We start from the raw sequence: 27,188 nt of genomic DNA, 5'->3' as shown, positions 1-27,188 counted from the left end.
TATACTTTTAGAGTATCATATGAAAAACCATGTCAGGTATTTAGCATAAAAATATATAAAATGTACTAATAAATATTAGTGGCAGCAATAGTTATGATTCATTTATTCATGTATGCCCTTGATAATTATTTTTCAGGCAGCTGCTATGTGCCAGGCAAGGCTGGATGTGAGAGAGTCCGCAGTGAATGAAGTAGACAAGAGTCTCTGACATCCTAAGACCTATTCTCCCTTCTAATAAGAGGGCCCTAAGTATTCATTAAATAATTTTAGAATGTTTTGAGAGAGGACACCATGAAAAAAAGAACTCTAAGCCTGGATTAAGATTTAATTTACTCGGCAGGGCATGGTTGCTCCCGCCTATAATCTTAGCACTCTGGGAGGGAGGTGGGAGGATTGCTTGAACTCAAGAAATAAGACCAGCCTGAGTAAGAGTGAAACCCCTGTCTCTACTAAAAACAGAAAAATTAACCAGGTATATGGCTGGTACCTGCAGTCCCAGTTACTCAGGACTCATGGCAGAAGGCTGGCTTGAGCCCAGGACTTTGAGGTTACTGTGATGTGAGCTAAGCTGATGCCATTGTCCTCTAGGCTGGGCAACAGAATGGGACTCTTGTCTTTAAAAAAAAAAAAAAAAAAGATTTAATTTACTTAGGTTTAAGATCTCCTGGCTGTGAATCTTAGGAATACCATTTTACCTCTCTGGGTCTAGTTTCCTTATCTATAAAATATTCTAGGAAAAAAATCCATACAGTATGGGAGTTTATAAAGGACTGATTAAGAAAACAATATATATACTTTATAAATTATAATGCATTATGCAAATATTTGTTATTATCATATTTATTCTACCTATATAAAAGCTTAATGACCATATATTATGTAATCTCACACCCAAACTTTACCAAATGAAGGAAATCAAAATGATGGACGATTCTCCTCCTAATTATTACCCAAAAGAAGTTAAATTTGTAATACATAGGTGGAGCAAATTATGAAGAAGAAATAATAACTTTTGGAGAAGTTGACATTAAGGAAAACTTTAAAACTTTTACAAGCCACTATCGTTATCATAGAAAACCCTGGCATTTGTAGTACAAATATATGGAGATTTCTAAGAATTCTTAGATTTGTAAATGTTACTAGAGCTTATAATTATGTAGCAAAACACATTAAGGACCATTTTTGAAAATGTGCTTTCAGAGAATTCTAGTTTAGAATAATAACAAGTTTCATGCGTTAATGAAGATGATTCCAGGCACAAATAAGTAAAGTATACGCTTGGTTAAACAGTTTCCCAGGAGCTTTTCAAAACCATTGTATACAATTTGATACTCAGTATTGTTCTAAACTTATTTGAACAAAGAAACATTTTTCTTCCCTTTTAGGACAAATGCAATACACTTCAAGAAATTTAAGTAAACACGACTGAAATATTTAAGTCTTCCCTCTGAATTTTCAGCAAGAAGTATTCCATACTCAGTAACCAGTAGAGAACAATGAGATGGAGGTTTCATGTGGTCTGTTTGTCACTCAGTAGCCAGTTAAATTCCAGTCGCGCTTTGGTCAGTTACTACATGTGACGGGCATCATTGTCTATGCTAAAGTTTATTATAAATCATGTTCAAAAGTACAAGCAAAAAATCCAACCTGACTATATCTATCCACCTTTCCATCTATCTATCTATCCTACTTACCTATCTAACATTTCCACTAACATTTCCAAGAAATGGTTTTGAACTGTCCCAGAACTCATCACATAATGAGCAGTGCATGTCAATCGTATTCTTAGGGAAAGCCAAGCTGTCCACTGGATCAGGGAAGCAGAAAAGTAATGCACTTAGATGTACTCAAGAATGCTAAAAGGAGGCCCCTGATTTTTATCACCTATGGGAAGAGCATTAATGTTATGAATAACAGGGAAAAATCATTCACTACAAATTAGAAGTCATCACAGTGAATTTGAAAAAACAATTCCACTTTTTGGAAGTAGATTAAGACACTGGGTATGTAGAAAGTACTAAAACCACTTATCTGGCCTGGTGCCTGTAGCTCAGCGTCTAGGGCGCCAGCCACATACACCAAAGCTGGCAGGTTTGAATCCAGCCCAGGCCTGCCAAATGACAATGACAACTACAACAACAACAAAGTAGCCGGGCATTGTGGCAGGCACCTGTAGTCCCAGTTGCTTGGGAGGCTGAGGCAAGTGAATCACTTAAGCCCAAGAGTTAGAGTTTGCTGTGAGTTGTGACGCCACAGCACTCTACCAAGGGCAACATAGCAAGACTCCATCTCAAAAAAAATAACAAAATAATAAAACCACTTATGTTTTTACCTTTTTTTCTTTCAGGATATTATACTATGAGGGTACAAACATTTTCTTGTATGAATTGCTTTTGTGTAGTTTGAGTCAATGTTATAAGTGTGACCATTACCAAACTTACCTCTTTTTTTTTTAATTTAAGTGTTTCAAACTTTCTATCAGACAGATTCCTTTGGACTGCCTGTACCCCAGACCAGTAGAGGTACTGAAGCCTCACTGTGAGAGAAATCCCCTTGTCTACTGTAGACTTACAGAGCAGTCGTCCAGCAAGGAGAGCTAACTAAAGATTCTTGAGGATTCTGGGAACTGCTATTCATCATGGCCTGTCTGCAATTGAGAACAGATTCTGTGTTTACCCTGCCCACCGAAAAGTGCTGAGCTGGTGCGTCAGATAGACAAATAGACATTCAGACAAAATATTACTTCTGTGTAAGATTTTGCCAAACTATAAAACTGCAGGAAATGAACATCTAGCCAAATGTATCCTGGGAAATAAAAAAAAGCAAACCAGAAATAAACTATCATGATTTTTCCTCTGATTGTTCTACAGGACCACGAATTACCTTTGGTGTCAGGACCTGAGATTAAATCCTGGCTCTGTCAAACCCTAGCTCTTGTGATGAGCTTGGTTTCCTTATTGACTAATTAGAGACAGTTAGGACTGAATAAGATAACAAGTATAAAGGCCTGCTTAGCACACCTCCTGGCACAATTACTAGTTTTCCTTTTTTATCCAGAAAAATTAATAAAATACCTGGGAGTATCCCACATCCTACCACCAACTGTTTGTTCATTTGATAGATACTTACAAAGCACCTACTCTGTTCCAGGCACTGTACAAGGTGCCAGGGATAATAAAATCAACAAAGGAGATAACAGTCCCAACCTCATACACCTTACATTTCAGGGCTTCTCATTTCCATTCTGTTTCCTAAACCGAAATAAGTAAACTTATTGCCTTGTCAATCAAACACAAAACATAGCGCACACAACGCCGAAAGTACCAATTTATGAACTGCAATCTATTTGACCAACTAAAGTTTCTTTGGCGGGGCTCAGAAAAAGACCAATTAGAGTTCTGAGGAGCCAGGTGTCAGATCAAAGATAAAATTCAACATTTAGCAGCGGCATGAAAAGTGATAAATACCCAGAAACAAATGGGGACAAGTCCCTGCGTCTGTACAGCAGCTCCTTAGAAGCTGTGAGCTAGCACTGGGATTCCTAGAAATCCCCTCAACACGAAAAGGAGGGGAAGAACGTTCTTGAAAAGATGTGCATGTCCCACACTGAAGCACGTTTCAAGGTGCCTTTTTCCACCTTAAAATTGGAAAGAAATGAACACAATCTCCCTGGGGGTGTTAAACATCTTAGTGGAGAAAATCCACACAGTGCTAAGGTTTATCCAGGGACTCACACCTTCCTTTCTTCATTTACTCCTGGGTTCATTCAGACAGTGACTAGCATATCCCAGGCCCTAAGCTAGGTCGTCAAAATACAAGGAGGAATCAGAAAGGGCTCTGGCCTTGCCTTTGAATAGCTCTTAACCTAGAAACCACATAAAAAAAAAAAAAAAGTATTAAAAATCCTGCATGATAGACACTCTAACAGGATTTGAACAAAGTGCTATCAGAGCCCAGAGGAGGGAGCCACCAAGTCTACACTAGAGTCAGATGAGCTCTATAAATGAAATAGCCAGAGAATTGATTCACTTTTCCTACAATATCCAATCTACTTCACAACTAATCAAGCAACCAATTCTGCTGATTTCATCTCCTGCCCACTTCTCCATGTCCACCACTACATCTTGCCCAGATTACTGCCACAAACTGACAACTGGTGTCCCTGACTGGCAGCTACGTTCTGTCCCCCGCGGCAGCCAGAATAACTTTTCAAAAATACAAATCGGATCTTATCACCTCTGTTAAAAACCCATCAACAACTTCCCATTGCCTGGAGCGAAGAATCCAGATTTCATAAAGCCTGCAAAGCCTCCCAATTCTACCCTCCTCTGTTCTCAGCACCTCAATCTCCCACACAGGCCTCCAGATACACGAAATGCTCCTTTCTGCTCTTTTGTACCTCCAGGATGTCAGAAATGCTGCTCCCAACTCTGGCACTACCTCCTCTCCCCTCTAGTCTCTAATTGCATCTCTGCCTGTGGTATCAGCTTGAATCTCTCCTAGTGCCCTGTGTTTCCCCCTCAGACATTCAGCATCCTTCATAGTCACTGCAGCCCTGATCATTCAAGACCCTCCCCTCTTATGAAGTCTTTCCTGCTAATTCCCCAGTCAGCCCGCCCTTTCTCACCACTCACTGACACACATCTTGAACCATACATTTGAAGACCCAATTACATCTAATCGAGCATCTATTATATTCAAAGTTAGCATTTATTATTATAGAATCCTATTTTGTTTTGGATTCTGCCTTACCTCTGCCTCACCTTAGTTCTTATAGCAGTTCTTTAAAAAAAAGGACCACTGAGCTAAACAGAGCACCCTAATTTTATAAAGAGGAAAGGCAGAGAGAGGGGGTTCCCTGCTTAAGTTTACAAAATAATGGAAGAGCCAGCACTTCTAACCCAGAGATCCCAAAATTAATGCTGATCTTTCCACTGGGCCTTTACTATACCTCTCTAATTGTTTTGGGTATTCAACTATTGCTACCCAAGTAAGCTTCACCACGAAGCCAAAGTCACAGCAAGCATTAACATATCAGCTGCAATAGAACAATAAAAACTTAGTGAGTTCAATCCTTCTCACCTCTGTCTAGATAGTAGGCAACTTAGAGATCGTCAAAAGGTTTATTTATTCTTTAAATAATTAAAAAGTTTAAAGCTTCTAAATTTGTATTTCTATTTAAAGCTCCAAAACTTATACCTGTCCCTGAAATATAAGCAGGGACTTTCTTCTCCTCCTTTTTTCCTGCTCTTCTTTCATTCTGCTACATGAAAATGATAAGTATCATAAATAATATATGTATAATGTCTTCCGAGGAGAAACCCTAAAGCCTAAAATTCTGAACAGTGAGCCAAAAGATGTCTCTGTGTGATTTCTTAGGGTCAAGGTATATCATTAGAAAATGATATAAAGCCATACTCACAAGTTTGGCCTCTGGGCACCATCACACCCTGAGCTGAATGAGATAGATTCACCAGGGAAAGAACCAGGCATCTGAGCTCTCAAAGGAAAGTCATGGTCAAAAATCAATGTTGCACGAGTGCAAGGATTTGAGGAGAGGCACAAGCAAGGCCAGATGAGATTCCAATGATCTCAGTGATGCTTTAGCTCTTTCTTACCACCATGCCAAGTTTGAAAACCCACAAAAACATCAACTATTTAAGCAGTAGTGCCTAACCTGGCTCCCTCCCTCCAGCATCTCTCTAGGCAATGTTGCCTCCATGTGGCCTTGAACATGGTTTTCCTGGCACACCAGTCCAATTATGCCCTCCCTACATTAGACCCCATCCCTAGACACTCTGCCACCTACAGCAACGGTCTCTGTTTTAGATTATTCATCCTTAATGCTAAAATTTTTTTAAGCATGCATCTCTTGTATATAAATATGTTATCTATTTAATAAAATATGCATGTACTACTATACAATAGGTCATGCACATGATAAAACACCAAGATGAAAACCAAAAAGATGAAAATAAATATGAAGAAGAGTTCTACTATTTTTTCCATATCCCAATGGATCCAGATTTGTACCCACTGTGATCCCTGCACACTGTATGTGTACACAATGGGCTTCAAGAAAAGCTGAAACTCCCATGTGACAACCAGTCGTGTCTTTGTTCTCACCTCCTACCTAGCTCCTTACATTCTAGCCATGCCATAATTTTAACCGTGTGCTTTTGTTTTTCTGTTTTTCTTTGTTTATTTTTTTATTAAATCATAGCTGTTTTAATAAACGAAATATAAATCAAACCCATGTTGAGATATCATCTAACTCCAGTAAGAGTAGCCCACATAACAAAATCACCAAATTGCAGATGTTGGCATGGACGTGGAGAGATGGGAACACTTCTGCATGGCTGATGGGAATGCGAATTAATACATTCCTTTTGAAAAGAAGTTTGGAGAACACTTAGGGATCTAAAAGTAGACCTGCCATTTGATCCTGCAATTCCCCTACTAGGTATATATCCAGAAGACCAAAAATCACTTTACAACAAAGATATCTGCACCAGAATGCTTATTGCAGCCCAATTCATAACTGCCAAGTCATGGAAGAAAGCATGTGCTTTTGTATATGCAGATCCCTCTACTGAAAACTGAATGCCTCCATACCTCCTTTTAGCTGACCACTTCATTCTTAAGAACTCAGTTCAAATATCACTTCCTCTGGGCAGCCTCTGCAGACTCCCATTAGCAGAATGCATAGTCCCCACCACCATGCTCCTATAGCACTACTTAAAATCCTAGGATGAAATAAATCCTATTGTAGTTTTATTATCTGATTACAAGCCTCTCCTTTCCTTTAGACTGCGCACTCCTGAGGATAGAATCTTGGCTTAGGCATGGCACCTGTGGCTCAAGTGGCTAAGGCGCCAGCCACATACACCTGAGCTGGCAGGTTCGAATCCAGCCAGGCCCACCAAACAACAATGATGGCTGCAACCAAAAAATAGCCAGGTGTTGAGGCAGGTGCCTGTGGTCCCAGCTACTTGGGAGGCTGAAGCAGGAGACTCGCTTGAGCCCAGGAGCTGGAGGTTGCTGTGAGCTGTGATGCCAGAGCACTCTACCCAGGGTGAGAGCTTGAGGCTCTGTCTCAAAAAAAAAAAAAGAATCTGTGGCTTAATTGTTGTTAGATTCCTAGAAGCCAACACAAGTCCCAGTCACAGTAGATGGCCAATTCATGCTTACTAAAAGAAAGAGATAAGACTCTGTGCCTGATTCTTATAGACTTTATACTGCACAATTTCAGCAGATACCATTCACTTGTACTGCCACATGATCAGTACCCCTAGTAGATGTACAATACAGATCCTCACTTTTATAAAGCCCACAATGGCTCAACACTAGTAGTGGCTAGTTCTATACAGGTAGAGGTGTATGTCCAGGGAGCAAATACATAGATACATTAGATAGATATACCTGAGGATCTGAAGAACTTCTATTGTGCTAGTCTAAGCACTGACAATGATGAAAATATTGTTATTATAATGATGCATAATTATATACTTAATTATATACATAATTATGTACTTAATAAACAGTACATAGCTGTGATGCTTTAGCTTTTACAAAATGCCTTCACAGTCAACATCATATTTAATTTTCATGACCAATTTATAAAGTAGGCTTTATTCTGGCCTTGTTTAAAAGTCTTATTTAGACTGTAAGAAAATCAAGACACCAAATAATTGGGTAACTTTCCAAGGTTACCCAGCTAGTAAGTAGTGGAATCAGTATCAATCAAGATTTCCTTATCCCTAGCTCAAAGGATTTTTTTTTATACTACATTACTACCCTGGGAGTTGTCAAGGAAAGAAATAAACAGAAGAATGGAAAATGTTAAAAGGCAGAAATACTCAAGGATAGCTGACCAACAGACCAACTCCCACATGCTTAGTCCTCCAGCCTAAGAGCTCTGTCTTCTCCATTCACGTTATTTGAATTTTTTACTTCCTTTTATAATGCTCTTTGAAATGTAATGGTTTGGGTATTTTCTTAACAAGCATCCTCTTTAAAGAATACATTTACCTCTGGTACTGTGAGGTGGATAGCAATCATTTATAGATGTGTGCAAGCTCGCTTCATGAATCGCTTTCTTCCTGGCATAGAACTCTGAATTTTGTTTGGGGGAAAAAAGAAGAGATGGTTCATTTGGGGACAAGGGATATATTGAAGATCGAACAAATCCAGATGAAGTGATACAGTGGGGGTGACAGGGAAGCCTGGAGATAACGCCAACCAGAAAGTACCAGGGGGATGGGAGAGCCATTAACATGCTATCTGGTCTCCAACTGAGCAGTTTCCATACTATCAACTGAAGAGGTCCATTAGGTAGGACCAGGAAATAAACAAAGGCAGAAGTCTTAAAACTAATGAAAGAGGCTCGGCGCCTATAGCTCAACCAGCTAAGGCGCCAGCCACGTACACCTAAGGTGGCGGGTTCGAATCCCCAGCCCGGACCCGCCAAAACAACAATGATGGCTGCAACCAAAAAATAGCCGGGCATTGTGGCGGGCGCCTGTGGTCCCAGCTACTTGGGAGGCAGAGGCAGGAGACTCGCTTGAGCCCAGGAGTTGGAGGTTGCTGTGAGCTGTAATGCCACGGCACTCTACCCAGGGGGACAGCTTGAGGCTCTGTCTCAAAAAAAAAAAAAAAAAAAAACTAATGAAAGAGATCTTTAAAAATGTAATAAGTGAGTAATTCATACCTAACCAGTCCGATGCACACATTCTGGGTATACTTAAAACTTTTCACTTAAAATGTACAAAAGCAAATTATATAACAAATGGGTGCAGCCCTGTAATACTCTAAATATTTTTTAATTAACAAATGGGAAATCTTACCAGAAAGCTTTTCATCAAAACAGATTTGTTTCCTGGGCACACAGCCCAGCTAGAGAACATTTACCAGCCTCTCTTACAGTTAGATGTGTGTATAGTGAGCACCTGCGTTCTAGCCAGTGGAAATGTGAGCTAGCACTGGCCCATAAACTCCTCCCACAGATGACTGTCCATTCTCCTTCCCCTTCCGTGGGGACCTTAGAAGCCACATATAGTACTTGGTGGGTCCACAGGAGGAATCCTACTTTTAAAGGGAGTCACCTATTAACCAGGAACATCCATTTGAAAGTCTACGTGAATGGGAACAAAAGCTGCTGATATCTTAGGCTGCCACAAATTTTTTTTTCTTTTTTTTTACTATAAGCAACTGACCAAAACAATTTCTCAGAAAAGGATTCTTCTCTTATCAGCAGGAAGGGAGACCTAGCCTCTTGCCATGTGCTAAAGTAAACACAATCTGTAGCAAATAGTGCAATTTATACAGAATAAAGTTTCAGCATGACATGGGCTGCGTATTAGCAAAAATTAGCAGAAGCAGCCCCGACCTACAGACTCTGCAACTTAAAAAGCAGCACTTGAGCAGCACTAATAAGACAAGTCTGACCCAGGAAAGCAGAGTCACACGTAGAAAGGCAGGAATCAGCTGTGCACCGGCTCTTTCTCCTTCATTACTATATTTGTGTGTCTATAACGTACTTTCCACACTTCTAGTTGCTAGAGATACGGTAAATAAAATAAAACTGCAGCTCTCACGCAGCTTGTACTCTAAAGGGGTAAAGTCAGATAATAAACCTTTAAACAGAAAAACACAAATAAGTAAACAACACAATTTTAGAAAATAAGTGCTACAAAGAACATGAAACAAATTAAATTAAAATGGGCCTAGAAAGTAACAGGCTCATTTAGCAAGGGTGGTTAGGGGAGATCTTTCTAAAGAAGTGGCATTCGGGCTACAATCTGAACAATCGCTAGAAAGCAGATTTGCAAAGATCTTGGTGAAGAGCCTCTCAGCTCCAGGAAAGAACATGGGCTTACTGGAAGGACACAAAGAATTCCAATGTGGTGACAGAGGGTGAATAGAGGGTGACCAAGATGAATTCAGAGAAGTAAGCGGGTGCCAGTTCACTTATGATGTTCCACAGGACCAAGTGTGGTCGTTATTCTAAGAGGCACGGGAGCCATGGGACAACGCTGAACAGGAGGGTGACAGAACATGACTTATACTTTAGAAAAGTTCCTCCCATAGATGTTTGGGGATGGATCATGAGTGGGCCAGAGCAGATGCCACTACAATCCTTAGCCAGAAGATGAAAGACACTCGGGCTGGGTGGTAGCAGTGAAGACAGCACAACATGGGCAGATTGGTGATTGATTGCGGAGGTAAAGCTAATAAGACTTCCTGATGTAGCAATGTTCACCATGAGGGAAAGAGTAGAACTGAGGATGACTTCTCCATCTCACGACCTGAGCAACTTAGTGAAAGGATGTACTGAGACTGGGAGAAAAGCACATGGTCCTCTGTTTTCATGACTCTGGAACTCAGGAGAGCTTTGTAATCTAATGGGTCAGCTAGATGATGAATGTACTGGGCTTCCATGAGCTGGCCTTGAAACTTAGTCACTATATACAACATGTTTATTTCAAAATGATTAAAAATTGTACACAGTATCTTGCAAACGAACTTTCTTGAGGCCTGGTTAAGAAAATAGAAATAGTGCTATTTTAACCTCCAACCTTTCCATAGCCCTACTTGGTTAGACTGAGGATGTTTGCTAAGCAAGAGAGATTACCCCTTGGTTTAACCCAACTGGAATAATCAGGATTTGGATTTGGGTTTTCTTGTTGTTGTTGTTGTTATAATTCCAAGAGGAAACTGATGGATACATGCGTGTGTGGCAGGGAGTCAGAGAGTACGAGTTTAAGCAGGTGGGGGAGCAGGGATAGATGGTTTGCCAAGTAGCCTAGAGAATAAAGCAGCAAAGGCAGAGAAAAGCCTGGCCGATAAGAAGGCTCATCCACATTTGCTGCTGGGAGGAAGAGGACACAGGGGTAATTTTAAACAAAGCAAAACCTAGAAATCCCTGTGTCCTATAAAAGCAGAGATGGAGTTTGACAGATAACTAGGCACCTGAAGGTCTCTCCATTAATCAGGCAAGAAAATTAAAAAGAAGAAAAAGGGATACCCCAAGGTGCTCTGAATATAAAACAAAAATTGAACAATACTTATCTCAAGCATTCTGAATCCCTGGAAATAAATGAAAGCAGCGACTAAACGTTAAGCTTTTACTAACAGTGAATAACCAGGAGAGAGGCTTTGGAGTCCTGCTATGGTTTGCATGTTTGTCCCCTAAAATTCATATTTAAATTTAGTTACCATTGTAACCATGTTAAGAGGTGGGACCTATAAGAAGTGATTAGGCTATGAGGGCTCTGCCCTCACATTAAAAGGCCAGTCTGGGGCCTCTCTTGCTCTCTCCCTGCCCTTCCACCTTCAGCCCGTGATGATGAATTAAAACCGCCTTTGCCAGATGCCAGCACCTTGATTTTACACTTCCCAGCCTCTAGAACTGTGAGAGAACCAAAAGTCCACTATTTATAAATCACCTAAGTTCAGGCATTCTGTTACAGCAGCCGTAACTACTGCTGTTATAACAGAAAGCAGGATTTTAGGAGAGTGAAGCCCAGATTTAAGCACAAATTGGGCTACATGGATCGTCATATTCACGCATTTTGTAAAATGCAAACCATGTAAATGCAAAAAATGTGAAAAACAAAAAGTTGCCTGATTAAGTCTTGGCTAATCAGAAGTATAATTAAGCACACTAGACCATATTCCCATGCATTCTCATAATCAAGAATTTGCAGAGGCTTGTTTCGGTGGAAGTGTGCTCACACCAGCCTCTGCCTCCACAAAATAGCCCCTCAGGTGCTCCAAGGGCTGATAATTCTGTTTGCACTATAATCTCTCTACTACTTTCCCAGCCAGCCTCTTATCAAAGGATCAAACCCTTCCTTCATTGTCACCTCCAGTTCCATGAAATACGTTATAAATCACCTCGCTAATCAGCTGCTGTGCTTCAGACACTTCAGTAGTTTTGTTACATGGAATTATTAAATTCATGCCATTACCGGTCATTTTTTCCAAAGTATTTCCTTGAATATGGCTCTACTTGTGTTCTTCCAAAGAAGAAATGGATCCGTCCTCATAAATTTTTATGGGCGAAGCACGGTGGCTCACACCTATAATCCTAGCACTCTGAGAAGCCAAGGCAGGTGGATTGGTTGAGCTCAAGAGTTCAAGACCAACCTGAGGAAAAGCGAGACCCTGTCTCTACTAAAAATAGAAAACTCAATAATAGGGAAACTGAGGCGAGAAGATTGCTCAAGCCCAAGAGTTTGAGGTTACTGTGAGCTAAAAGGCCAGGACAGTCTACCCAGAGCACAGACAACTCTCTCTCTCTCTCTCTCTCTCTATATATATATATAATATGATATATATAATGTATTATATTATATATATTATATGATATATCATATAATGTAATATATATATATAAAATGTTTGATGTCCTAAAGCCAGCAATATGCCCCTGCAGAACTGATTAAAATTTTTCTTCCATCTGGAAATACTCTCCCCTGCTACCCGCAATTATTCCAAAAAGGTACAATCTCGTTCTTAAAGTATTGGGCTCCATAAGCATACATTTCTCCAATTCCAAAAAGATCCTCAAAATATTAATAAGTTAGTAACAATAATAATTATAACTGTTATGATCTATTAAATGCTTAGTGAATACCACACTAATTCACTAACTTTTCAATCTGCTATATTTCTGATATGCCTTGTCTCATCGTCTTCTTAATTAGGAAATTTAATTTACCATGTTGAATTTGGCATAACAAAACACTAATTTATAACTTGTAGCCTGCAAAAAATCCATTGCCTGGCAGCAGGGCCAGAGCACATACTATAGCCTCCCTTCCCCAAATTTGTACTTTTTCTGCTAACTCTATATCAAAAATTGCTTTCAGTTATAAGCACTAAGTTGGTGGTATCCTTCTGAAGCCACAGCAATTGTGTCAATTATAATTCAGGCAAATATATCAGCAGGCTCATGCTATTATGTGAAGGTGACAGTTAACTTCGTCACCTGCAAGTCTCATGAATCCCAGTGGTCTACAAGGTTATGCCTCACCTGTGCCACATATCCATCATCTGTCAGTTGTCACACTGCTCCATGTCATCTTCATCCTGGGACCTGGGCCAGAGGAGAGGCCCTGATGGGGAGCACTCCCAGTTATTGTATCAAGGAGAAAAAAGAATGAGGTGGAATCCTGCAAAATCCTTTAGAGCCTCTGCTCTGAAATGGCACATGTCATATTCACTCACGCTTTATTCCCTAAACCTGATGTCAGCAGGAGCAACAAGGCAGCCAATATTCTGAACACCAGCACAACATCAGAATGCTCTGGGTGGTAAGAGAGTGGGAGTGACGTAAGTCAGGCATTAAGCCCTGGACTGGAAAGCCCTTCACTTTATCACCCTGAGTTTTAGTGTCTGCCTTTATAAAATGGCGTGAACGTGGCCAGTGCTGCCACTTTCCTCACAGATTTATTTTAAGGCTTGAAAGTGTAGCATGGATAAGTCAAGCAAGTGGTTCCCACCTGTAATCCCAGTACTTTGGGAGGCTGAGGCAGGAGGATCGCTTGAGGCTGAGATCCAGATCAGCCTGGGCAACATAGTGAGACCCCCATCTCTACAAAAAGTTTTTTAAAAATTAGCCAGACATGATAGTTACTCAGGAGGCTGAGGCAAGAGGATCACTTGGGCCCAGGAATTCAAGGTTGCAGTGAGCTATGATCATGCCTCTGTCTTCATGCCTGGGCGACAAAGAAAGACCCCATCTCAAAAAAAAAAAAAAAATGTATACCGTATATAGAAGGAGTCTGAAGAATTCAGAACGCTCTGCAAGTAACAGGTATTACCATTTAATGCTAGTTTTGTTACCTTCCATACCCGACAGATGGCATGGTGCATATTACATGTGATAATCACATTGTTCTTTACTCTTCTAAAAAACTTTTCACTGCAGGCAAAAAAGTGTACATCGATTCAAAATTCAAGAGTAGGACACCTTTTGCTATGCTTTGCTTAAACACTAATTTAAACGAATGCAGCAGAAACTACTTAAGACCTACCCACTGAATATGTCACACAAAGGGATAAAGCCTCAGCCAACCAGCTTCATAAAGCCCTAAAATCCAACTAAAGCAGTTCTCAAAATGGGGAGTGCTCTTCCTTGAGTCAGATGAGGTAAAATGAAACAACCTCCAGTGAACTGTATCATAGCTGACAAAAGGTCTTATTATGTTCTATTGATTGGCTAGGAGTTCCCATATCTTTTCCATGGAAGTTTCCAAGACAGTCTCTAGAGAGCAGGAGTTCTTAATGCACTGTATCTCTGCTGCTACCCTAGGAAGTTAAGAAAATTGAAAGCCTTTTGTGCTTCTTTTTCCGTTGAGAGTCTGAATAGGCTTTTCAAGATAGCCTGAACAACGTGTGTAATATTTTGTTTTAATTTGTAAGCCAGCCTTGTTCATTGTGGCTTTTACAATATGGGTCATTTTCATTCTTCTTTCCATTTACTCAGGGTAAAAATAGCTTGCCTGAGGCAATTTGTAAGTATCTAGTTCTTTCTAGGCTGTGGAGAGACGGTGAACCTAACCACGGAGCCTCTAGTATCCAGTGAGTGCTTGGCTAGCCCTAAGTTTGTCTAGTAGATTCCCCCCCCGCCCCCCAGGGAGAAATTCTTAAGAGAGCTGGGGAAATGGCCACCTCTGAATTTAACCATAAAATAATTGGGCAGAAACGATTTTTTGTGACTTCTTCCTGTTGCTGCAACTCTATTGGGTTCAGACAAAGAGCAATGATCACTTGTTTTCAAGGAAGGCAATTTCTCCAGGTCTGGGAAATAAACACAATTAGCCCAAATAGTTATCTCACTCACTTTCCCAAACATTAAGGATAGGTGTGTGGCAGGGAGTTATAACCCAGGTTTGTGCAGTGATGGGGGTGAGGGTTTCCTAGAAAACGTCTAGGAAAAACTCTTGGTTCATGAAAAGACAGAACCTCCTAAGATAAACCACCTCACCCCAAGGGCACAAGTGATTCTTTCTAAGAGTATAAATGTCTTAACACAATAACTAAGAAAATGACATGAAGGCTATGTTGACCAGTTTGACAAAAATATTTCAAATTGTATGTGAAAACACCACACTGTATCCCATGATTGCATTAATGTACACAGCTATGATTTAATTTTAAAAAGGGGGGGGTTGGAACCTGTGGCTCAAAAGGGTAGGGTGCCGGCCCCATATGTTGGAGGTGGTGGGTTCAAACCCAGCCCTGGTCAAAAACTGCAAATAAATAAATAAAGACTTTAAAAAAAAAAAAAAAGACAGACCCTCACACAGAGAAAGATTTTAACCCTCAACTTGTCCTCCCATGTTTAGAATGCTGGTGTGAGGACACCATACCTAGAGCTATGGCCATAACCATGGAATCACTTGGACATAAGCCCAGGGATGCAAGTTCAAATGCTGATGACAGCAGAATGGAAGGGGAGAAAGGCATCTGCTGTCAATGTTGGTACTGATTCTGGTTGGTTCTCCTCCAAATCCCCAGTCTATGACCCCCGCTTTAACCCCGGCTCTATTCCTAACACACAAGGACGACTCCAGCGTTCAGCTCTTTCTCCTAAGGTAAGATCCTTCTGTCCGTGAATGAGTCCCCTGTAACTTGTGGAAAGTCTTCATACTGAAACCAAAGCACATCATAATTACCCCAGGCAGCACCACAGCACAAACTGGCACAAGGTCAGGTTCATACACCAGGTGAAGCAGGAGCATGGTCAACAAAACCTGTGATACAGACCTCAAAATCCTTCAACATAAAGGATAAAATAAGGCCTCGTACTAAAGAGCAAGTTGATATCACAGACGCCTCCTCATGGAGCTGATTCTATGCAATAAAAAAGTGTATCAATGAGGAGAAATGAAGGGAGTTTCTCAGAGAATGAGCACTAGCAGGTTTCTTCCAGATTCTGCCAGGTCTCAGTAGACAAGTGAAGCCAGGAATACTCATTCCAATGGGAAACTAAAAGGTCTGCTAGAGGGGAAATCAAGATTTAAATTGTTTTTGACATTCCTTCTATGATTTTTTATAACTATTCAGAGTCTATCCCACATAGTAAAGAAGAAGATAAGAAAGAAAATTATTTAGACCATTACCTGGCTTATAGAATTTTTCCATGGTAAATAGGGAGGATATTGACATTTTTAATCTTTAATTGCATTAATTTTCTGATAGATGATAGCATAAGATCAAAAAAAATGCATTGATGTGAAATATTGAAATTAATAGTCATCTCTCTCCAAATTAAGAAATAACTAAGATGATATCAGAGGACAGATGAAGAGGTTCATAGCCAAGGGGGCAGCTTCATTCTCATAAGTGGCATGGCTCCCTAACCAAGTTCAGATCTATAAAGGAAGCAAAAAGAAAAAAAAGTAAAGAAGGAGAAGGGAAAAAAAAAACATTAGTTAGAATATATTGCTAATGAGAACCAAGGTAGTAATAAAGAAAGTCTTTCAGAAGAAATGAAAAAATAAAAACCTACAAGCTACTGATCACTAGTGGTAATTAAGCACCTTCCCTTAATAACTAAAGAGGTCTTTAGTTAAAGCCAAAAAGTTAAACAGAGGTTAACAGTATACAGTCTTCCCTTAGTATACTCAGCAGTTCCAGGCCGCCCATGCATAGCCAAGTCCATGCCAAGTCAAGTCTCATGGTAGGCCTTGAGGAATCTGCCTTATAGGAAAAGTTGGCCCTCAATATATGAGGATTTTCATCCTGCAAATACTGTATTTTCTTATTTAAAATTCAAAATATTAAAAGGGTACAAATATTTTTGTTATTAAATATACAGATACCCTGTATAGTGCTTACGTCAGGGCTTTTGGTGTGTCCATCACCAGAAGAGTGTTCATCGTACCCAATAGGTAAGTTGTTACTGCACAATTCCTCTGCCATCCACCCTATTCTTGGTTTCCACCATCCTTTATATCTCTTTGTGCCCATGTACACCCATCATTTAGTTCCCACTTATTAGTGAGAACATATGGTGTTTGGCTTTCCACTCTTGAGATACTTCATTTGGGATAATGATCTCTATTTCCATACAAATTGCAGCAAACAACATCACCCTGCTCCTTATTGTGGCTGAGTAGTACTCCATGGTGTGTGTGTGGGTGTGTGTGTCTGTTTGTGTGTTTGTGTGTGTGTATACACCACATTTTCTTGATCCACTTACGAAGCTATGGGCACTTTGGTAGGTTTTTCAATCTGCATTGGGTTGAAAAAATCTGAATATAAGTGGACCCACACAGTTCAAGCCAGTGATGTTCAAGGATCAATTGTAAGACAGTGGAATGGAGAGGACTTTACCAGTATTGTCATCTATTGTCATCAGTTAATATTGTTTTTACCTTGAGAACACATGAACTATTTGAAAACCAAATCACTTAGAGGAGAGTGACCGGGATTTTGCAGGATTCATTCAATTCAAGAGAGCTACCTTCCTAATTAATAAATAACCATGGTGCAATATTTTATGAGTAAAAATGGCAGGAATACCTAGAACAAGCAGAAAAATAGTTCAGCCATTATTTTGCCTATTAGAGCTTCTGCAGATTGGTGGAAGGAAGCCAGCAAGCACCTTGGGACTGGATGAACTCAGACATTATGGGACTATACATACAGTGGAGGGTCGGAGCTAATTGATCTCTGCTGCATGTTAAAATGACAAGGTTGTACAGTGCTCCCCACTAGCATGTTGGAGAGCTGAGCTTTGAAAGAGAGATCCCCACAAGACAGAGGGATCATTCTTTCCAGGGTGAAAACATGGGTCGATGATGCTTGAGGCCACCAACCCACTGTAACAGCACCAGCCCATTTGCCAAAGTTATGAGTCCCTCTCTCATTGTGACTTTTAATAGAGACTGGGAATTGGCAATGCATGAATCAGTCATTAAGAAAACCAACTTGAAAAAAAAAACACTCTGACCTCGGCAAGTGAAGGCGATGACAGGTGGAAATAAGGTAATGTCAAAGTGTCATTGGAAAAAACAACCCACCACATAGCATTCAATTGAACATGAAGATAACAACCTCCTCAAATAAGAAAAGAGAATATGATGTGTTTATAGTTGTTCCAGGGGTTGCTATGTACGGCAACAACAGAACACGGGATTTGATATGACCCTGCTAATTCTTTTGCTATGTTTCCTAACTACCTTCAAAGGTCTTCCTTCCTCCTGCTACTAAGCAACCTGGATAAACCAGGAGACTAGAGTGCCTTCAGTAGTTGGTAGGATTTCATATAGAATTCCATAGAACACGAGCCAAGTAGAGGCTTTCACTCTTTAAGCAAATCTACCAGAAACACAATTCTTAGCCAGTTTCTCACAAATGACTTCGTTGAACAGCAGACTCACCCTCGCAGTAGGCAGAGTCTCCCTGGACAGAGATGTAACCACTTTTGCACTCACAAGTAGCTTTGGTATTCCAGTTTTTACATTCTGAATTTTCACCACATTTAGGTCCTTCTGCACAGAAGTTATGACCTAGAAGGAGGAAATAAAATTTTATATCAGAAAAGGATGAACTACAAGACCTCCAAATAATAAAGCATGAAACTTATTCTGTGTCACTACGTAGGACAATATACTTTAGCCATATGCAAGGATAACCTGGGGAGGAGGTGGGATGAGGAGGAGCTGTACCACCCTTAAGAGGATTTTTACCCCAATTCTCAAATTTCCTAAGGTTGTTCCTGTGTGGTAGCTTTTACCCACGCTGATCCTGAATCATCTCCTTACTATCTTCTTACATGACTATGCTTTTTATAATTGTTTTCTTATAGAATTCATAATACATGTATCTAAGAGTATATAAAAATTCATAATACATATATCTAAGAGTATATATGCATAAATCTATGCATATCTGAAATAAATACAACCAGATTATCAGCACTGCTTGATCACACCTCCCCAACAAATCCTCCCCCCAGCCATACTCACTCCACCACACATTTTATAGGTTTACTAGATATTTGTGCTTATTCCTAAACAATATATCCCTTAATTTTGCCCATTTGGACCTTTGTATAAATGAAATCACACAGTAGATATCATCTATGGTACGCCTGTTCCCTAGCCATCCATATTAATACCTATAGTTCATTCACTGGTTAATTTTGTGTAACATTCCATAATAATAATGTTCCACATTTTATTCCATTATATATACAGATCTCATTTCATCATCCTTTGTTTTATTGTGCTTCACAGATAATACATAACACATTTTTTATAAATTGAAGATTTGCAATACTTGCATCAAGCAAGTACATTAGCACCATTGTTTGCAACAGCATGTGGTCATTTCATGTCTCTATGCGACACTTTGGCAATTGGTGCAATATTTCAAATTTCTTCATTATTATTATCTGTTGTTTTGATCTGTGATCACTGATCTTTGATGCTACCATTCTAATTGTTTGAGGGCACTACACACTACGCCCGTATAAGGCAGCAAACTTAACAAATGTTATGTGTGTTCTGACTGCTCCATCAACCAGCCATTTCTCTGTCTCTCTCCCTCTCCTCAGGCCTCCCTGCTCCCTGAGACATGACAATATTGAAATGAGGCCAATTAATAATAACCCTACAGTTCCCTCTAAGTGTTCAAGTGAAGGGAAGAGTCACTTTTCTTGCTTTAAATCAAAAGCTAGAAATGATTACGCTAAGTAAGGAAAGTGTGTCGAAATCCAAGACAGGCTACAAGCTAGGCCTCTTGCACCAAACCGCCAAGTTGTAAATGCAAAGAAAAATTTCTCGAAGGCAATTAAGAGCTCTACAAAACAGCCTTGGTGCTAATATGGAGGAAGTTGTATGTTTGAAAGAAGATCAAAACAAACAAAACATTCCCTTAAGGGAAAGCCTAATCCAGAGCAAGGTCCTCGTGCACTTGAATTCTACGAAGGCTGAGAGAGGTGAGGAAGCTGCAGAAGAAAAGCTGGACGCTGGAAGAGATTGGTTCATGAGATTTAAAGAAGAAGCCATCTCCACGGTGAAACAGCAGGCCTGGACAGAGAAGCTGTAGAAGTTATCTAGAAGATCACTGATGAAGAGGGCCACAATAAACAACAGATTTCCAATGCAGACAAAACAGCCTTCTACTAGAAGAAAATGCCATCTAGGACTTTCATAACTAGCGAGTAGAAGACAGTCGCTGTCCTCAAATCTCCAAAGGACATGCTGACTGTCTTCTGAAGGGCTAATACAGCTGGTGACTTGAAATTGAAGGTAATACTCATTCACCACTCTGAAAACCCCAGGACCCTTAAGAATTAAGCTGTATCTATTCTGCCTATGCTCTAGAAACAGACACGCAAAGCCTTGGGGATATCACCCACCTGTTTAAAAGTGTGGCTTACTGAGTATTTTAAGCCCACTTCTGAGCCAATTGCTCAGAAAAAAAAATCCTTTCAAAATATTACCTCATATTGGTAGTACATGTGGTCACCCAAGAGCTCTGGTACACAAGGACTTTAATTCTGAAGCCCTTGGATTAAAGAGTAATTATGACTTTCAAGTCTTATTATTTAAGAAATTATTTCACCAGGCTATAGCTCTCATAGATAGTGGTTCCTAATGGATCTGAGCAACATAAATTGAAAACTTTCTGGAAAGGAGTCACCATTCTAGGTGTCATTTACAAAATTGTGAGGCATGGGCAGAGGTCAAAATATCAACCTTAGCACGAGTTTCGAAGAAGTTGGTTCCAATCTTTATGGATGACGTTAAGGGTTCAAGACATCAATGGAGGAAATAAATGTGAAAATATCAAGAGAACTAAAATTAGAAGTGGAGCCAGAAGATGTGACTGAATTGCTGTAATCTCATGATAAAATATGAATGAATAAGGAATTGCCTCTTATGGATGAGAAAAGAAAGTGGTTTCTTGAGATGGACTCTGTTCCTGGTAAACATTCTGTGAACTTGATTGAAGTTATAACAAAGGATTTAACATATTATATAAACTTAATTGATAAAGCAACATTGGGTTTAAGAGGATTGACTATTTTTTTGAAAGAAGTCCTGCTAGGGATAAAATTCTATCAAACCACATTGACTGTTAGAAAGGAATCTTTGATGAAAGAGTCAATTGATGCAGCAAGCTTCGCTGTTGTCTTATTTTAAGAAATTGCCACAGCCACCCCAACCTTCAGCAATCACCACCCTGATCAGTCAGCAGCCAGCAACACTGAGGCAAGGCTGTCCACCAGCATAAAGATTATGACATGATAAATGTTCAGATGACCATTTTTACCCCCAAAATGTTTTTTAATTGCAATATTTACCTTTATCAAAGGCAACTTAACAAACTACAGTACAGTGGAAACATAACTTTTTTATATGCACTGGGAAATGAAAAATTTGCATGATTCACCTTATTGCAACATTTATTTTGTTGCTGTGGTCTGGAACTAAACCTGCTGGAAATACTCTTAAATATGTTTCCAGGAACATATATTTTTAGCCACATTTAACATTTTCTTTGCATAACATTCCTTCCTGAATCCCTGCCATTTTTTCTAAGATAATTGTTTTTCATCTTAATGTAACCTTTGAAGTTCCTATAGTGAGTATCTTTTGATAGTAAATGTGTTCAATTAAATTTGCTTAATTATTTTTAGACTATCCTCATACTTGGTTATACAGTTATTTTATCTCAACATTTTAAAGTATTATTCCATCCACTGTTTTCTGGTTTCCATTATTGCTGCTTAGAAGTCAGGTATTAATCTAATAGTCATTTCTTTGTATGACGTAATCCCTTTGTGACTGTTTTTAAGTTTTTTGTTTTTTGTTGGTTTTTTTTTTTTTTTTTTGCAGTTTTTGGCTGGGGCTGGGTTTGAACCCGCCACCTCCAGCATATGGGGCCTGCACCCTACTCCTTTGAGCCACAGGTGCCGCCCCTTAAGATTTTTTTTTAATTTGTTTTGTTGGTTGGTGTGGTTTTGTATTCTTGAGTTTTACTCTAAGGTTTCTAGGTGTGAATTTGTTTTTATTTGGAATTTTTTTGGAATTCCTGAATCAGATGATTGATAAAATCTCTATTTTGGAAAATTTGTAGGTACTGTCTCTTCAAACATTCTCTCTTCACCATGTTCTCTATCTTCTCTCGCTAGAATTCTAATGAGATAAAACATTCTTTCTTCTGAAACTATCTTCCAAGTTACTTAGACTTCCTTTCCTATCTTCCATTTCTATTACTTTGTAACTTCCAGATGTATATTTCAGTTCATTTATTCTCTTGAGCTATGTCGTATTCTCTTTAAGTCACTCATATCATTTTTAATTTCACTTATTATATAATTTTATTTTCTAGAATTCTATTTTATCCTTTTTTAACCTGCTTGGTCAGATTTAATAATCTTATTCTTCCATTTTTAAATTTCTTTTTATTAAAAAAAAAGTCTTAAATAGACAACACATGCGTATTTTACAGTGATAATTCTAACAGACATATCTTCGATTTTTGTGCATTTGATTTTGTAATTTGTGGCATATCATGCACAATGGCTTATTTTCTTGGGTACTGAGTGATTCTTTTATTTGTGAGCTCATATTTTCTTAAGTTTAATCTGTGGGAGTTATTTGAGGTTTGGATTCTTAAACTCTTATTTTTTTTTCAGAGAGGATTTGTGTTTGCTTTTTTCCGGTGCCTGAGGGAACTCTTAGCCCAAGATCACTTTAAACTACATTTTCCTTGGGTTCCTGAGAATTTAGCCACACAAGTAGAATGAAATCTAGCCCCGAGCTTTCAAGATGCAAACTTTTCTCTTCTAGACCTTCATCTAGAGTCAATACTGACAGGTAAGTCTCATTTCACAGAGTGAATTTTTCCTAGTTCACACCCAGAGGGATTCACCCTTCAAGGGTCTTGATTTATGCACTTCATACCAGCCCCAGGCTGCCTCCCATCTGCTCAGTGTTCATTAGCAGCCAGAATCTCAACCACCAGACACCAGAAATCGCACCCAGAGAAAACACCAACTCCACCGTACTTGCTTATCTCATGGAATCACCCTTTTCCAGCATTTCTGGTCTTTGTCTTTTTAATTTTTTGCCCTTACTCTGTGATCGCTACCAAATGTTCAAATAGTTACTATCCTATATTATACCTAGTACAGCATTGTTAGGTGAAGTAGGAGGAACAGGTTGTTCCTACCACAAAATATGAGATCACCTACGAGGAAACATACGTAGGTGCTTTATCATCTTTAAATCAGTACCTTCTAGTGAATGATTATTGTGTTATATCACATCTTGATCTTATAGAAGTCAGGAGACCTAATTAATTATTCAGGATCTGCGGCTAAAAACTTGCATAAATCACTTTGCCTCTCTAGGTATGTATGTATACTGGGCATGGAGGAAATAAATCAGTGCTTTTCAAACCATATTCCTCAGATCCCTGTGTACACATCAGGTGTTATATAGAGCTTAAGTGCCCTGCCCTGATTCAGATAGAACATCTCTGATTTTATATTTTTGACATATTGATCATATGAATGACAGTTTCTGGCTTAAAAAATATGTAAATCACGGTACGAAATGAACTCCAAATTTAATTCATTTCAGGACTGACCTCCTAGAACTATCTTTTTTCGATATAGAAGTTTTAAAAAAATTTTTTTGAGATAGAAGTTTAAACCAACAATATTCAGGTTATACTTTGTCTAAAAGATAATAATAATTGTTCTTGAATAAAAATAATAAAACCCATGCACCTATAATATGCTTGGCATTATACAAAGTGCTTTAAGTGAAGATAATATTATATACCTTATTAATGCATTGTTGAGAAAATTAAGTAGACTAATCCATGAAACAGTTCTGAATACCTACTGGGAGGTCAATAAACAGTGACCAGTATGAGGATGATGATGATGATGATTTTGATAATGACATTGTCAACAATAATGACTAACATTCAGAATAACTTAACCATGCGGTTTTCCTGAACTTCAAGACAGAAAAGAAAAACTTGAACTCACCAGCACCTAGCTAATAAGTGGAGATGCCAGGGCTCTCAATTAGGTCTGGCTATTCCTAATGCTCAGAACTTCTCACTACACCATTCATCCTCTCAGATGACCATAAGTGAAGACACAGCCACTCACTAGAGTGCTAGAGACAGATGCACAGCCCTAGGTGAGCAGGGCGTTACATCCAGCCTCACTACCTTGGACCTGTTAAATGGTGATTGCTCCAATTAGAATCAGATCAAGAGTTTGACTTGTTGGAAATTCAAAACCTCTGGCCATTGAGAATACATCTATGAGAGCTTAAAAGCCTTATGACAATCATCACAAGTAAAAGTACTTGATGCTTTTGCTACCAAAGGGGTAATTTTAGGTCTCACAGTTCTCTTGGCCATAGGAAGTGCCTGGACTGAACTTGCCATGTCATAATTAATCGATGATTAAATTTTCATTCTTTCCTTTGTTAGGAAACTTGACTTAATATCATATGTACATCCTTTATCACAAGTATTCTGTGTCTATTTTTCTTATCTCTCTCTTTTCAGGGAACTTTGTCCTTTTTCCCACATTCATTTGACAGCCTGAATAAAAACCTTCAAATGCTGCTGACTTCCCAAGGCATATCTCTCTATCAAGCATGTGTCATCTCGGATCACGATGCAGAGAGTTGAGTAAATTTTACTTCACGACAATAAAGGACCTCTAGGACAAACCAACCTTAATGTCAAATTCACTTTGATTGTGCCTGATGATCATGCTAAAAATGTATCTGTTTAAAATTAAGGTAGAGGGCCAGATGCAGTGGCTCACACCTATGATCTTAGCATGTGGGAGGCAGAGACAGGAGGATCCTTTGAGCTCAGGAGTGTGAGACCAGCCTAAGCATAAGCAAGGCCCCATCTCTACTTAAAACAGAAAAAAAAAAATTATCCAGGTGTTGTAGCAGGCATCTCTAGTCCCAGTTACTTGGGAGGCTGAGACAGGAGGATCACTTGAACCAGGAGTTTGGGTTGCTATGAGCTAGGCTGATGCGCTGGCAGTCTACCCAGGGCAACAGAGTGAGACTCTATCTCCAAAAAGAAAGAAAGAAAAATTAAAATTAAGGTAGGCTTCCATTCAAGCAGTATTTACTCAGTGCCCCTTGATCTTTCTATACAAGTGAGTGATCATCTCAGTATTTATGGGGCATCTACTCCAGGGGCTGCTGTACCTCGTAGTGCCACCCTTTAACTAGCACTGACCCAAATACAAAGAAGACCTTAATTACAAAAGCTGATATTTATCAACTTCCAAGAAGTCAGGCACAGTGCCAAGCATATTACATACATTACTTCACTAAACCCTCGTAAAAATCCTGAAAATTACTATTATTCCCATTTTACAAATTAGGAAAAGGTGGCTGGCACTTTATTAATCCAAGGTAACATAGCCAGTAAGTGTCAGTGTCATGATTTGATTCTAAAGTTCTTTTGGGGACCACTCAAGAAATAATTATCCTGAGCTTTAAATACCTGGGGCCATAAATATCAACTAATGATTATTCTCTGACAGCGTTTCTGGATGGCAGCTCTTCTGCATTTGAGGTATTGCTTTGTTTAGGACCCAGCTGATGGCTCTGCCAATTTATTATTCTTCCCCTCAATTAAATCCAGGCCAACACTTGTTCCCGGTCATTTCTGGCCTCTGGCTGAGACCATCTACCTTTCTTCTGGAAGCAGTAATGAGGGTGCGCAGTCTCCCAGAAGAGCACAGGGAATAACTCTGTCTGGCATGTCCCACCTTGCATCCGTTATGTCATCACAGCCAACAGCCCACTGACGTCCCATTTGGATGTCCTCACAGGCGTCCCGCAGCTCACCCTGCCAGCACTGAGCTCTCCGTCCTACCTCCCAAGCCCACTCACCCAGGCCCTCCATACCCATCTGTGGCACCTTTATCCACACAAACCAGAAAACGAGGAATCATCGTGCCCTCGCTCCTCACACACCAGCCCCCCTCAGTTTCTGTCCGTTTTATTTCATAAATATCTTCTGAATCCCTCTCATCCTCTTCCACCCCAGGGCGATAATAAGAAAAACTCATCGAGTTAATCATAACAGGTTGTGTTCTGGGAAATAGCTAAGAGACCAGAGCTTCATTTTCTCAGCACATGCACAGAATCAGGACGTGAGTTGGTGGCGCATATGTTAGCTGGATTGATTTCATCATTTCACAATGTGCATGTATACAAAACATCACACTACAGACAAGAAATACAATTTTTATATGTCAGTTGTATTTTAATAGACCTGGGCAAAAAATGTTTAAAGAATATACAAACACACAGATATATATCTATATTAAAAGATATTCAGAGAAACTTTTTACTTCTAAATTAAGTGCCATTATTCTCTCACATAACACCTGATCTTTTTGCTATGAAATAGCAGTTATTGGGACTACTAATCAGGAGTTTATTTCTGTGTTTAATTTGATGAATGCATCACCCCACTAGGAGCTCCCTTCTATGAGGACTATGAAAGTTTGCTCACCCTGAGGACAGTATCTAGCACATTGTAGGCAGTTCATAATTGTTGAGTTAATGAATAAATCCTCCGAGTCCTTCCAAATTGGAATTAAAAATGTCTTAAAGGTGAATAAACTGAGTCTCAGAGAGGTTAGCTGCTTTCCTGCTGGTTACACAGCTAGTAGGTGATGAATAGAAATAGAGATTAGAAACTCAGATGGGGGGCGGTGCCTGTGGCTCAAAAGGGTAGGGCACCGGCCCCATGCGCAGGAGGTGGTGGGTTCAAACCAAGCCCTGGCCAAAAAAAAAAAAAAAAAAGAAACTCAGATAGGATCCCCTGTCTCTCTTCACCACCTAACATGATGGCCCAGGTATTATTTTAATTATTAAGGGAAATTCAAGGAAAGCAGACCTTGGCCTGAGAGGCCCACTAGCCATTAGCATTGTCTAGTCCAAGAAATGCCTAGAGCTTTCCAAAGAAATAAACTGTGTTTCTTTCTCCAAGAAACACATTATTACTCATTTCTTGGGAACTCGGTGTCAGAAAAAAATAACTTGTCACAACACAGCTGAATACCACCCATGGACGGGATATGAAGATGAGTAAGAACCACTGGAGCTCACACTTTCATGCTTAAAATGAAAAATGCTTGGGGAAAG

At 39.5% G+C, this 27,188-nt stretch overlaps 1 protein-coding gene across 3 annotated transcripts in view; it reads right to left on the bottom strand.

The window, feature by feature from the left end:
* The window catches only part of NELL1 (neural EGFL like 1), an 821,103-nt gene that overhangs the window by 578,843 nt on the left and 215,072 nt on the right, over window positions 1-27,188 (bottom strand). For all 3 annotated transcript variants that reach the window (XM_003781182.2, XM_003781183.2, XM_003781184.2), the window contains one exon: window positions 18,399-18,527. In XM_003781182.2, the coding sequence (XP_003781230.1) occupies window positions 18,399-18,527 (129 nt within the window). The remainder of the gene's footprint in view (window positions 1-18,398; window positions 18,528-27,188) is intronic.

This window comes from Otolemur garnettii, unplaced genomic scaffold (assembly GCF_000181295.1).
Source record: "Otolemur garnettii isolate 467f Iridium unplaced genomic scaffold, OtoGar3 scaffold00001, whole genome shotgun sequence".
NCBI lineage: Eukaryota > Metazoa > Chordata > Mammalia > Primates > Galagidae > Otolemur > Otolemur garnettii.
The sequence above is the reverse complement of the archived record's forward strand: the minus strand, read 5'-3'. Positions and strand labels throughout refer to the sequence as shown.